General features: G+C 55.7%; 2 protein-coding genes across 18 annotated transcripts in view; one reads left to right on the top strand and one right to left on the bottom strand.

The window, feature by feature from the left end:
* ANGPTL2 (angiopoietin like 2) overlaps positions 1-3,790 on the bottom strand; it is a 34,210-nt gene extending 30,420 nt beyond the window's left edge. For 4 of the 6 annotated variants that reach the window (XM_047829946.1, XM_047829944.1, XM_047829945.1 and 1 more), the window contains exon 1: positions 3,278-3,790. Coding sequence is in view for 1 of the 6 variants with exons in the window: in XM_047829943.1 (XP_047685899.1) it covers positions 3,524-3,570 (47 nt within the window). In the remaining 5 variants the exon portion in view is untranslated. The remainder of the gene's footprint in view (positions 1-3,277) is intronic. The other 2 variants (XM_047829947.1, XM_047829943.1) reach the window with 1 other exon arrangement.
* Positions 1-13,364, top strand: part of RALGPS1 (Ral GEF with PH domain and SH3 binding motif 1) — a 276,302-nt gene that overhangs the window by 172,009 nt on the left and 90,929 nt on the right. The window lies entirely within an intron of this gene.

The following is a 13,364-nucleotide window of genomic DNA, read 5'->3' as shown; positions in this document are numbered from 1 at the left end:
CACTAGTGGGGGGACGTTGGCAGAGGTGCTGTGGCCTCTGAGCCTCAGTTTCCTCCTCTGTAAAATGGGGACATGCCCCCCTCTTTGCAGGTCTGTCCCTGTTGTACATTTGTGTGATTGTTAGATTCAGTTTGTGGCTCCTTCCACTGGGCTGCGGGCCCTGTGAACAGAGCCCTTCCTCATCTGCTGTCAGATGAGACCATTTCCGACAAAATGGACTGTGATTCAGAGAGGCCGGAAGCTGGGCGGACCTGCCTAGGGCCGGCCGCTGCTGTTTGTTCTCATGTGGCTGCCGGCTGTTGTCTCCCTGATGTCTTGTCAGGATTGCTCAAGTGTGGCCCAGTGCAGACCATGAGGACCTGCGCTCTGATTCCGCAGCCCGTGGGGTCTCCGCGTAGGGATGTAGGCAACCCACGCACGAATGGTCTCTCAGGCACACAGACGAATGTTTGCCTGAGGCTCCGCCCCACTGAGCTGGCGCCAGAGTCCCACGGAGCCGCGTAGCTGTGCTGAGGCTCATGTGTAAGAAGGGTGGTGATAATGCCTGTTCTGTCTCAGAGGCAGGCTCCTTTGACAAGCAAGTGATGCATCGAAATCGGGGAGGCACATGGTTTTCCGAGGGAGTGGTGTAAACATTCTGTAGGACGGCAACCAGAACAGACTTGGCTGCTGGGGGACTCGGTGACAGGGTCAGGAAAAGAGCAGTCGGGACACCTTGAACAGAGCAGTGGAATGACGTAGACTTTGGAGCTACACCCACACAATCAGCAACTGCGTGACCTTGGACAAGTTACTTAACATCTCTGAGCCTTAGCTTTCTCAGCTGAAAAATGGGATGCTACACCTAGGGTTTATTGAGCGTTGTCTTGAGGATGAAATGATATAATGCATTGCCTTACTTAGCTCAGCAGGTGCTTAGTAAATCATTGTGGGTTGGAGGGGTGGATGGAGAAATGGCTTTATTGCTCTGCCCTTGAGCTGACAGTGGTAGGTACCATGCAGTCCCCTCCTGGGCCTTATGCCTCACACATTTTGTCTGTTCCACCACGATTGCCTGTATTGAGTGATAATTAATCTAATTTCTGTTAGCCAGGCCTGTGAAGTCAGTCAGTGCCTCTGCCCGGCCTGGGCTACCCAGAGAGCGCAGTGGGCCACCACCGTTCCAGGCCAGAGCAGGGAAACGTGCAGCTTCTGCAGCCCCAGAGGCCTGTGTTAGAGAAGCACACGTTTAATGTCGGCTTTTCAAAATGCTTCCAAGAGTTTGCGGAATCCGCCGAGACCTCTGGGGCGACAGGAGGGAAGACGCACCAGTGTCAGCTGGTGTAGGACCCACCAGCCTTGGCCCCCATACGGTCAGACTTGGTGATGGAGATGGAGTTGGGGGGAGGGGTCCTTACCCCTCCCCCTGCAACCCAGGACAGGCCTGGCACTGGTCTCCCTGCTCTGTAGACCCCCTCCAGCATGGAGATAGCTGGTTTCCTCACCTACCATGGTTCTCGCAGGAGACCAGCAGGCAGATGAGTGGTGCCCGTGTGGGTAGGAGGATGCTCTTACTGTAAGGTTGGCGTCAGATGTCCCCAAGGTCCCCCCGCCCCCCTTAGTGTGGACGCAGTGGCCCAAATGGACATGGTGCCGTTCAGTCCAGACATAAAGCCCCCTCGGCCTCCCGGGGGGAGCCCCGCGTGGGTGGCAGTAGTGACCGCCACACTGGCTCGGCCTCGTGGGATTGTCCCACAGCCCTAGCGGGACGTCCAGGGTCAAGAGAGTCTGGGTCTCTGCTCTTCCATATCTGCCATCCTGATCGTCGTGGTTCACGACACTCAGTGACTAACACTTTCTGAGGGTGTGCCATGCAGCAGGCACTGTGCAAGGCCTTCCCGGACATGATCCCACGTGCTCCTCCTAGAAAGCAGTGGAGTGTGGTTCCGAGTGCTGGATTCAAATCCTGGTGATGGCACTTACTAACCACGGGGCCTTGGGCACATCATTTAACCTCAGTGCCTCAGTTTCCTCACCTATAAAATGGTGATGAACAGCGGTACCTGTGTCATAGGGTGGATGTCATAAGCATCTGGCTCAGGATAAGTGCAACATAAGTGTGAGCAGTTACTAAGAGAAGGGTAGTATTATTATTCCCATTTTGCAGAAGAGGAAACAGGTTTAGAGAGGCTAAGTGTTCTCAGCCAGAGTCCCGTGACTCCTAAGTAGAAGAGGTAGGATTTGAACCTGGGGCATGACCAGGGTGTTACTCTGCCTCAAATTGTAAAAATGCATGTGGGCATGTGCGGAGCATTGGGCCGGCTTCGGAAGTGGTATTCTCAGCTTTCCTCAGAGCCCTGGTGAAAGGAGATCCTTTTCTAAGTAACCGAACTGGCCCCTGGGAGCTCTCATAATCCCACAGCCGAGGCAATAGCTGACCCGTGACACACATATCACAGAAGGAGAAGGGAGGGATCAGTGAAGAATTTGTTTGGAAATGTTATCTAATGCTGAGTGCTTTCAAGGGACTCGGAATGTGGAGCCCGCGCTGTACCCCCTGCCAGGGTACCGGGGAAGCCTGATCCTCCCCTATTTCCCTGCCACATACAGCCTGCTGGAGACCTGGGCTACCGTCCGGTGCTAGGCGGGATCAGTCGTCCGTGGACACGCGGGGAAAGCCGGGGCAGCTCTCTGCCCCGAGCCCCAGCAACGGAAATCTCTAGCTAATGTGTCCCTTCTAGCTCTGGACCCCTTTGGTCCTGTCCTGCCCAGCTGAGGGGCGAGCAGAGGCTGCTGGGCTCCAGGGAACTTTCTGAACAAGGTTCCCGGCTCTGGCCGGACAGCATTTACTTTTGCTTTTGCCTCAGCATAGTCTCTAACCAGGGTGCGTAGGAACCCAAAACTTAGAAATGACTTCCCACGTCCTTGGGCTACCCCTGCTCCCCTAAGCACACACCTACACACAGGCACACGCTCACGCACGCACCCCGGCTGCCGGGCCGTGCCCCGGAGCCGCCTGCCTTCACCCCAAAGGCTCTTTGTCTGAGGCAGAGCGGGGCTTGCAGATGAACAGCCCGTGGTCTCACGCCCCCAGAGCCCACCCTCTGCCCAGGTGTCCACGAGTCCCACCCCGGAAGATGCCGTGTTTGACTCCAAGCGAAAGCAGGAGTGACCCCCCTCCGGGGTCCAGCTGCACACACCCCCAGCTGAAGGGGTCAGGGTTCTTGAACCCCCAGACATGGGGTCAGCTGCTGCCTCTTGCCCCCTGTCCCTTGGTGCCACAGTGCTGGCCCCTTACCTCTTCACTCCTGCTTGGCTCCCCGGGGCAGCTCCTCACATGCTTTACCCCAGCCGTCAGAAGGGCAGCCTGTCCATGGCCTCCAGGAGGGGTCCCCGAGTCGCAGGCCGGACTGGCCGCCGAGCAGCCCTGCCTCACTGGCCTCTGCTTGCTCTGCTCTGCTCCGCGGCCGGGCTTGGGCCAGGGATGGGGCAGGGGCTGGCCGGGGCGGGGGGGGGGGGGGGGTCCTGCGGGGGGGCCACTTACAACCTGCCTCCTTTCACAGCGGGGGCCAGCGGCTGCCTCAGTGCCATGCTCTGCAGATCCGGGGCTCGGGCAGGGCGGCTCAGGGCTCGGGGTCCATCCTCAGGCCGTCTGCAGCAGCCTCATTTGAACTCCCCACTCCTTTGTGGAGCCTTTACATGCTGCCGGAGGAAACTGTGAGCACAGCCTGACCCTGGTTGGCTGCAGGCACTTCTCTCCACCCACCAGTGCAAGAGGATCCCCCAGGCCCCAGAAAGGCTCCGGGCCTCCCCTCAGCCCCAGACAGAGGCGGGCCGCCCGGTGATGTCACACTAGCTCCGGCCCCAGCTGGCCCGGCCCCTCCCGCCCCAGCCCGCTTTGGCGGCCTCCTTCCCTCCTTCCCTGGCAGAGCAGCCTGGCCCGCCCGCCCCTAGTGCGCCCTGCCGAGGCAGAGAGCTTCCCCTCTGACTCAGGTAATGGGCTCAGATCTGTGCCAGCCGCGCAGGCAGCAGGGAACAGGTCCTCCCCCTAGATGGCTCCCTCACCCCTGCACTGCCCCCGCGGAACCCCCGGGTGGGCAGGCAGGGCAGCCCCGCACAGATGGCCTCTGTGAGGCCGTGTGTAGAGGCCTTGCTCTCACCTCTAAACCCTCGGGAGGGAGCCCAAGGCTGTCTGCACAGAAGCCAGCAGGATCTGTGCTGACGGCTAGCAGGAGGCAGGGGCCGAGGACCCTGGAAATAGCACCAGCTGGGGGTATGCACAGGAGAAATGCCCCATCACTTCCCACCTAGAGGACCTGATTAAGTCACGTCACCCACCTGGCTTCCCTTTCCTGTAATCTACCTCCACGGATTCCATGGGATCATGCGGGAAAGGGGCTGGCACGGGGCAAGGGCACCTCAGTGGGCTGGACTCAGCGCTCTGGACTTGGGCGGGCCAGGGGTCGCGCTCCCAGAACCCCTGTGGTGACCTCACATCGGGCTCTTCTAGAAGCACATAATGGGAGTCCCCAGCACAGAGTCTGTGAATGTTCGTAGAGTTAGAGCAGAAAGGAGACAGCCCTGGACCCCCATGAAGTGAGCGATTCTACAGTCTTGTCAGCACCACAGGCAGAGGAGGGAGGCCAGCGAGTGCTGGGAAGGGAGCAGCCGGGAGCAGGTTTGTGTCTTCGCCTGGGCTACAGCTGTGGGAGATACTGGTGGTGACTCTTCTCTCCTCTTTAAAAAAGTTGAGTGATGGGGCGTCTGGGTGGTTAAGCGTCCGACTTCGGCTCAGATTGTCATCTCACGGTTCATGGTTTGAGCCCCTCGTCGGGCTCTGTGCTGACAGCTCAGAGCCTGGAGCCTGCTTCGGATTCTGTGTCTCCCTTTCTCTCTGTGCCCCCCTCCCCACCCCTCCCCCACCCCCATGCTCGCTCTCGCCCTCTTTCTCTCAAAAAAGAATAAACAATAAAAAAATTTTTTTTTAAATGTTGAGTGATGATGGTGGTGGTGGTGATGACGTTTGGGTACAAATGGGGAGGGAGACTTCACCAGGGTTCTCCTTGCCCTCAGACGTAGCTGGGCCCTGGGCAAGCAGTTCCGCTGTGGTCTTCCACGCCCGTCTTTGCAGGGAGCAAACTCTGTTTCTTGCCTCAGCTTCTTCCAGCCCGCTCAGACTCCCTCCCTTTTCCATCTGTCGGTCCCATTTCTTTTTAGAAGGTGAGTCCTCGCCAGAAGACCGCAGTATCTTACAGGCTGCAGCATTAGCCAGATGGTTGCAATGGACAGAAACGCCCCCGACAACTACCATGGGGGGTCCCTGTGCATGGTTGGCACAGAGGCCGTGGGAGGCGGGGGGCAGGGGGTTCAAGACCAGCAGAAGTACAGACGATGGAGCTGAATCCTTCTCCTTGAGCAGCACCCTTGTCAGCCTGGAGCATGGCCTATTCCCTTCTCTTCCCCTTCCGCCTCTCCAGGATGTGTTTGTTGGGAAGTAGCTCTGAGCCGTCCTCACAGAGCCTGCAGTCAGGAGGGGAGACAGACAGACAGACACTTGAGAAGTGCTGGGTACTCTGCGGGTATCTAGGCAGGAGGCCAGATTAAGCCTGGCAGGGCAGTCAGGGCAGCCTCCCCGAGGAGGTGGTGTTTGAGCTGGAACCTGAGGGGTAGGTAGGAATTAGCGGGTGTGAGTTGGAGAGACGATGGTTCTGAGCAGAGACGGTACTGTGTAAGGACTGGGTGGCAGATGGGCTGTTTTGCAGATGGCCCCAACAGTCAACAATATCTCCTGGTCCAAGACCTGACACTCTGAGACCTTGACACCCCTCCCATTGAGAGGTAGGGCCTCTGTCCCCTCCCTTTGCATCTGGCTGGGTTTGTGACTTACTTATGACCAATAGAATGCAGCAGAAGTGACACTACCTGGTATCCAAGGCTGGGCGAGAACAGGCAGTGCATCTTCTGCCTCGTTCACTGGGACACTGTCTCTTGGAGCCCTGAGCCAAGCTAGACCCCGAGAAATCCCGCGACTCGCAAGCCACCATGCGGGGGCCATGTATAGCATGGGTTGCAGCCGACAGCCAGCATCAACCCCCAGATATGTGAGGAAAGCTGCCTCTCGGTGATTCCAGCCACGAGTCACCCCCAACTAGAACCTTCCTGCTGAGGCCCCAGACACCGGGACCTGAGTTGAGCCACTGTCCCATCCCGTAGCTGAATCACTGACCCACAGAATCCACGAGGGGAAGAGAATGGCTGTTCTAGGCTGCTACATTTTGAAGGTAATTTGTTACACAGCGGTAATAACTAGAGCGATTACAGGGAGTTCTTCCCAGGGGCCAAGACAACTGCATTTGGCTGAGGAGAGAGGGGGAGTGTGGCAGAAGATGAGGCCTTGTTAGAGGTGGGACTTTATCCAAGGACGGCGGGAAGCCACTGAAAGGCTTTGAGCAACTGGCTTTTATTTCTGAAAGGCCCCATTAGTCACTGAGTAGAGACTGGGTTGGGGAACCGTAGATATGGCCTCTGGAGCTCGTGGGCAGTGGTTGCAGCCCCCTGGTGAGAGGCAGTTGGAGGTGATGGGACTCACGGGGTCAGGGGGGAATTCCCAGGACCCACCCTCCCGTGGGGACCGGTGCAGCCCAAGTCCCCGATGACCAGAGAAAATTTGCTTTCACAATTCACAGTCCCTAGGACCCCATCACGTGGGAGAGGAACACCAGGATGGCCTTGCCCTGTCCATGTTTGCACATCCCTTGCCCCTGTGGTGGCCGTGGGCAGTCGAGGATGCTGCTGGAGAGCTTTTGAGTTGTGGAGTCAAATTCTGGTTCTTCCACTCAGGTCCCACCCCATGCCTCACTGTCCTCATCTGTAAAATGGAGATGTTATAAGGGTTGGCCTCCTGGGGCTGTTGAGAGAATTCAGTATGACGTGACACATTAAGTGTGGTACACAGTACATACTCAGGGGTGGCTGTGGTAATTTCCAGCGACTCCTTCCCCAGGGCCGTGAGTTCCCTGAGCACCAGGGCAGGTGTGGGCCGGGCCATACCAAGCTCTCCTTGCGTACAGCCCAGTATAGAGGAGTGAATAAATGAGTGACTGGCTGTGGAGGATGAGGGGCTGTGGCTCAGAATCTAACAGGCCTGGGCTCAGACCCCACCTCTGCCAGCAACCTGGGCAACGTTCTTTTTCTCTTGCAAACTTTGTTGCCTCATTAAAACAACAACAACAGGGGCGCCTGGGTGGCGCAGTCGGTTAAGCGTCCAACTTCAGCCAGGTCACGATCTCGCGGTCCGGGAGTTCGAGCCCCGCGTCAGGCTCTGGGCTGATGGCTCAGAGCCTGGAGCCTGTTTCCGATTCGGTGTCTCCCTCTCTCTCTGCCCCTCCCCCGTTCATGCTCTGTCTCTCCCTGTCCCAAAAATAAATAAACGTTGAAAAAAAAATTTTAAAAACAACAACAACAACAACAACAACAACAGGGGCCCCCGGGTGGCTCAGTCAGTTGAACATCTGACTCTCGATTTCAGCTCAGGTCGTGATCGCAGGGTCACTGGGATTGACCCTGAGTGGGGCTCTGTGCTGAGCCCAGAACCTGCTTGAGATTCTCTTTCCCTCTCTCTCTCTCTTTTTCTCTCTCTCTCCCTCTGCCCCTCCGCCAGACATGCACTCTCTCGTGCTCTCTCTCTCTCTCTCCCTCTCTCTCTCTCTCTAAAAATATAAATAAATCAAAAAACCTTAAATGTTCACTAAGTCCTTTTAGCTTGGCAGGTCTTGAACTCCAAATGCCATCTTTGAGGCAACTGCCGAACCCCCTGCTTCCCAGGTACTGCTTTCTTCTGGGCTCCTTGGAGTCTCTCTCTATGTGTATACAATTTAGGGATTAACTAAGGATTTGAGGGGAATTTGTACAGTAATTTTGGAGCTCCCCCTTCCTTAGCTATCTCCCTTCTGGCATTTTGCCCTTCAGTTTCCACCCTCGATGTCCAACTTCTTTGTCTTCTTCCCAGGCAGTAATTCTGCTGCATTCTGTATCAGCCCCATCCCCCCGTGTAGCACCACGAACAGAGGTGCCCTAGTGTGCTTCCTGTCTTTCAGAGACCCCGTGTCCTCTAGTTTCTGTTCTGCGTTGTTCTCAAGTGCTTTCAAGCAGTCTCGTATACTGTTCAGATTTTATCATTGTTATTGACCAGAGAGTTAGTTCCATGCGGTCTACTTCCATTTTGGTAACTGGAACTCCCCACATCCCAACTGGATCTGTCTTCTACCCCAAGCCTCTTGTACTCCTGCTGCCGTCGGTGCCCTCGGTGACCCTATCCAGCTGGTTGGTGCTCCTTAATTCAGTTCTCCGCCCTCTCTCCTCTTGGTCGTAGTCTGTTGGGAAATATCAGCCCCAATAATTCATAGATTCATTCAGCTCAGTGTACCCACCCAGGCGCCAGAAGAAAGTGTTGTTCTCACAAGCCTTGTTAGAGCCCCTTAGGTGGCTGCTTGTGATATGCTGGACGCCAAGCTCCACGTTTGCTGGACATCGTTGTTTCTCCTCTCGTGACCCGTGAGGGAAGTGTCACCGTCCTGTTCTACTAACAGGAAGACCGCGGCTCGGCGAAGCAACGTTCCTCGCGCCAGGCCACACAGCTAGACGGTAACGCGACTGGGATCAAGACCCACATCAAAGCTAGCACGCACACAGTTGTCCTGAAAACAAATAGCATTTCTTTCATTCAAACTTACTTTTTCTTGTTTTAAGGTCTCTGAAATCAGGAGGCCTCCTAAAGTTAACGGCATGTCAGGGCTAATTGGTAGCACTTTTTCTTTTTTTACGAGAACGGGACGCTGTCAACAGTGGATGACTTCTCAGGATGAAGGTCAAGGAAGTATGGCGGTGTTAGTGATGGGGCTCCAGTGAGGTTGACCGGTGATTGAGGGACAAAGAAGCAGGTCCCCTCCTCTCCTGGCTCTCCAGTCTTGGAAAGGCCCGGGGGAGTGTCATCAGGAAGCCTGCGGAACTGCCAGAAGCCTCCCTGCGTCCAGATTTAATTCAACAGCTGCCTCTAAGCTGAGACAGAGCCAGCCGGTCCCCTCCCCTCCCGGAGATGCCGTGGCCAGGTCCTGTGACTTGCCCGCCCCATGTCTGGCAGGGGAGCCACGTGTTCCCTGGCCCGGGTGAGAAGTTCGGAGACTTGGGTTTACGGGGAGACTCTAAGGCAGCCCTACCGTTTATGCTGTACTGCCTGGTGTCACAGAGGGTGTCCCCACACGTGGAAAGCCCTTTGAGGACACCGTGTCTGTTAAATGCTTGCCAAACAAGTGTATCCAAAATGTCAGCACAGGATGCACGCTCGGTTACAAAGTAGCTTTGAGGGCCTATCGTTGGCTCGTGCACGACCCATTTCATTCCCGCTTTGCACCCCCCGCTTCGCACCCCACTTGCCAGGAACAGACTCAGGACCGCTCTTCTCCTCAAGCGCAGACATCACCTAACGGTCGAACGCTTTTGCTGTTCAGTCAACAAATATTTATTAAGCTCCATCTGAGCACCAGAGTTTGGGCTCCAGGTCAATTTGCCCAAAGCCAATTTGCTGAGATGTTTAGTTGACTGGTTTTCATTTTGTCTTCTTAACAGTATTTTAAGGAATGTTCGATTGGCCTCATCTGCCCTCTTCTTACTGCAGCTGATGCGGGGGCCTGTCCCCAAGAGGGGAGACTGAGAGGCAGAGGGAAGAGAGATTTCATTTTAGTTTGCTGGTTTTCTTTGTATCGTCATAACAAAAACTTCACAGAAATTTTCCAAAGCTGTTTAAAATCGTCTTACCCTATATAAAAATTTAAAAAACTGTCGCTTTTTGGAATGCTGTGTCGGACAGGACCTTCGTCCCCAAAAGGAGATGACGGAGGGACTGCGGGTGGTTTTCTGGTCAGTGGGGGAAGACCACACCCCCCTTGCAGACCCCCTGCTGGAATTCTCATCCCAAGGAGCAGCCGAGCTATTGCTGACCTTGCTTATCTTTCCTGGGCCCCAAAGAGGTGGCTGAGCAGATAACTGAGGGCTTCTGGCAAGAGACTGATGAGGTGAGCTTCCCGGGCCTGAGGCCAGGGTGGGGGCACCAGGCTGGTGACATGTGTCAGCAGAAAGCCCAAGGGCAAAGCCTGGGATTGTCTTGCCCTGGACTCTGCCGAGAGGGCCTCTCGTTGGAGGACTAGCACATAGAGCACGTGATAGATGTCTGTTGAACGCCTACGTGGGAATGCTAGCCTTCGAAAGCCGCTCGCTCTCTTTGTGTCACATCCAGGGTTTCTGACTCAGAGTCTTGGGGCTGAGGGCGGCAAGAGTGCTATTTGGGAGTCTGGCTCGGAGGAGAAAGGAGAGGAGACCCAGCCAGGGTAAGAAAGACAGCCTCCCTGCCATCGCGAGGCCGTGCCCAGGCCTCTCAGGAGCTACTCCAAGGCCTACCCCAAGCTGGCTCGGTGGGGGGGGTTATAACTCCTACTCCACTGATCTGGCTCCCAGCTGTCCCCGCCTCAGCCCTGCCCTCTCCCCTTCCCACCACTCCGTCTGCCAGGGAGGTGCAGGAAGGAAGGCAGTACCTGTGCCGGGCATCTGGGGCCGTCCTGCCATGTGTAGCTGGGGCCGCAGAGGGACGTGTGCTCAGATTCCTGGCCCCTGCAGGTGGATGATGGTCGTGTTCCCAGCATTTGCCCCTCTCCTCCTCACGGCAGGGCCAGGTCCCAAAATGCTTTGGTATTTGGTATTATCTCCCTTGAGCCTCGCAGCAGGCCTGGGAGCGGGGAAGTCAGCGATTATTTCCTCTTACAGATAAGGAAGATGGGAGTGTGACAGTGTTATGGTCTCTAGGACTGTCCTCATTTATTGTTTCCTGGGTACCAGACATTGTGCTGGTCACTTGCCTGATCTTGCCGAATGTCCCCAGCACCCGTGGAGGGCAGGGCTGCAAGCCTGGCTGGAGGATGACGTCAATCCGCCTCGGGTGCTTGGCCCTCCGGAGCTCCTTCCTGTACTAAAAAATATGAAAACTCATCTTCTGTGACCACACTGGTGTAAAGACAAATACGCCGATAGGGAATATTAAAGCATTTGCTGACCTAAAATTTCACTTTTTATTCTCATTCTAAAAGAAGTTGGAACATTTCTGTGAGCCCCTGAAAGTATCATGAGCCCCTCTCACTGTGCCTGCTGAGCCTAATGGATAACTTGGCCCTGACTGTGAGTCCCAACTCCTTCACCCACCAACCCAGAATCCAAAAGCTCTAGAAAAATAGCAAGCCTTTTTTCATCAGTTCAGCTCAAATTCATTTGGAGGCAAAATCTGACTTGAATTGACGTGAGGTTCTGTGTAGCCCATGAACTGCTTAATATCCCCACCCACATGTTTAGGGAGCACCCCCCCACCATGACTCTGTGGTGGGGTCAGAAGACAGGTGGCCTCTGTACCACATCACATGCTGATATTGTCTGTCCCCTCCCCCCGCCCCCCAGAGAATCCCTTTGCCTGCCCCCTGCTCTCCTCTCCTGGGTCCTAAGTCCCTCAAGGACAAGGCCATGTTAAGTTCGTCTCATGAATGTAGGCATTGATCATTTCTCCATAAATCCATCAATTCCCTTTTCTTGAAGAGCCCACAGGGAGCAGCCGCTCGCAAGGTTATAGCTGGGGTCCAAACCTGTTGCGGGCGTGTGATTAGGATGATCCAGTCCCTGGCGGGTCTCTGGAGCTGCTCCCTGGAAGAAGATGTGAGGGGGATGTGCACGTGGGTCCCTGGAGGAAGGGGTGGGAGACTAGTTCGGGGGAAGGAATAGAGACAGCGCTGGTCGCCCACTCATGGGTCGCAGGCTCCGTGCTAACCATTCACGCCAATTTATTTATCCCCACAACCATTCCTCGTGGTAAGAACCTTCACTGTCCTCCTTTTAGGGCTGAGGAAAATCAGGTTAGAGAGCCCAAGTAGCCTGCCAGAGGGCACGCAGCGAGGGAAAGAGCAAAGGCGCGGCCCTGGGCACACGGACCTCAGGCTGTGGTCACATCTGGTGTCACCAGGGTGGTGCCTGAATGCAGCCCGGCTCCCGGAGAGCAGCTCTGAGCCCCAGTCAGCGAGGGCTCTCCCCAAAGGTTGGGGGAGCTTTTTTCATGACATTCGGGGGACACTGAGGTTCATGCGGTGGTGAGGCAGGAGACGTGGGGCCCAGATCAGGTGCCACAGAGCACAGCCAAAGGCCTGCCCACCATTCCTGTGTGGGACACCCATCCACGTATCCCACAGAGGTTTGTGGAGTATCTACCGGGTGCCAGGGATGAGAGCATTTGAAAGACTGATGAGACCAGTTAATGGAATAGGGAGAGATGGAGTGGGTGGGAGCAGATCAATGTCTGCGCCACAGGGTGCTGAGGGAAGTTTCTGAGAGGGAGGATCATATGAGCCAAGGCCCCGGTGACTGGAAGGAAGGAGCCACGCAAAGGGAACAGCACATGCAAAGTCCACGGGATGAGAACGAGCTTGGCCTATTTGAGGAATGGAAAGGCCGGTGTGACCAAGCAGCAGAGACAAGCGAGAGTGTGCGCATTGAGGGGCAGGCGGAGTGAGAGGGGCTGGCTGGGGCAGGTCCTGTAAGGCCCCCTAGGCCAGGTGAGGCCTTGGGCTTTTATCCAGAGTGCAGCGCAGGCTCCCGGTGGGTTGCAAGCAGGAAGACATTATGCTTCGTTTTGTGTTCTTTCAGTGTCCCTCTTGGTGTTGGGTGGAGAATGGTCCAAGGGGGGAAAGAATGGAACTGAGAAGACCATTAGGAAACTGGAGGGGGCTGTCCAGGTGAGAGACCAGGCAATGGGCACCAGGGCCGTGTCGAGGAGACAGTGACCAGTGGTCAGAGTCAGAATAGATTTTGGAGGAAGAGTTGCTAGGAACCCAGCATGACTCTAATATGGTGAGAATCAAGCTGCACTGTTTAGCACCTTGAAGATTTGCCACTTGGGCACCTGAGAAACAGAATTCTGAGAGCAGAGTAGGGACCCACAGCTGGGACTTTTGTGTCGTGTTGGGCAGTGCACACCCTACACAGCTGTACATGGCAGCCCTGACCACAGCCAGCACTGACAGTTGGGCACTGGAGTCCTCCAGGAGTGTGGAGGAAACAGGTGGCAGCAGGGAGTTGGAGCAAAGAGGTGCCACCCCAGATACTCCCAGAAATACTTTGGGAGTTGGGAATGAGGGTGAGGGATTGCAGTTGTGCTGGGAGAATCTATAGAACATGCTTGAATTGCTGTCAATGTTCTCACATGCTGGAGTGGACTGGAAGAGTCCTGTGACTTACCCCACTTCTTGAACGAGTTTGTTCTCATCCTTGAGGTAGCTCCTGATGTGGATGTCAATACTCGG

This window comes from Prionailurus viverrinus, chromosome D4 (genome assembly GCF_022837055.1).
Source record: "Prionailurus viverrinus isolate Anna chromosome D4, UM_Priviv_1.0, whole genome shotgun sequence".
In the NCBI taxonomy this organism is placed as follows: domain Eukaryota; kingdom Metazoa; phylum Chordata; class Mammalia; order Carnivora; family Felidae; genus Prionailurus; species Prionailurus viverrinus.
Note: the sequence above shows the minus strand (reverse complement) of the source record. Positions and strands in the feature narration are given on the sequence as shown.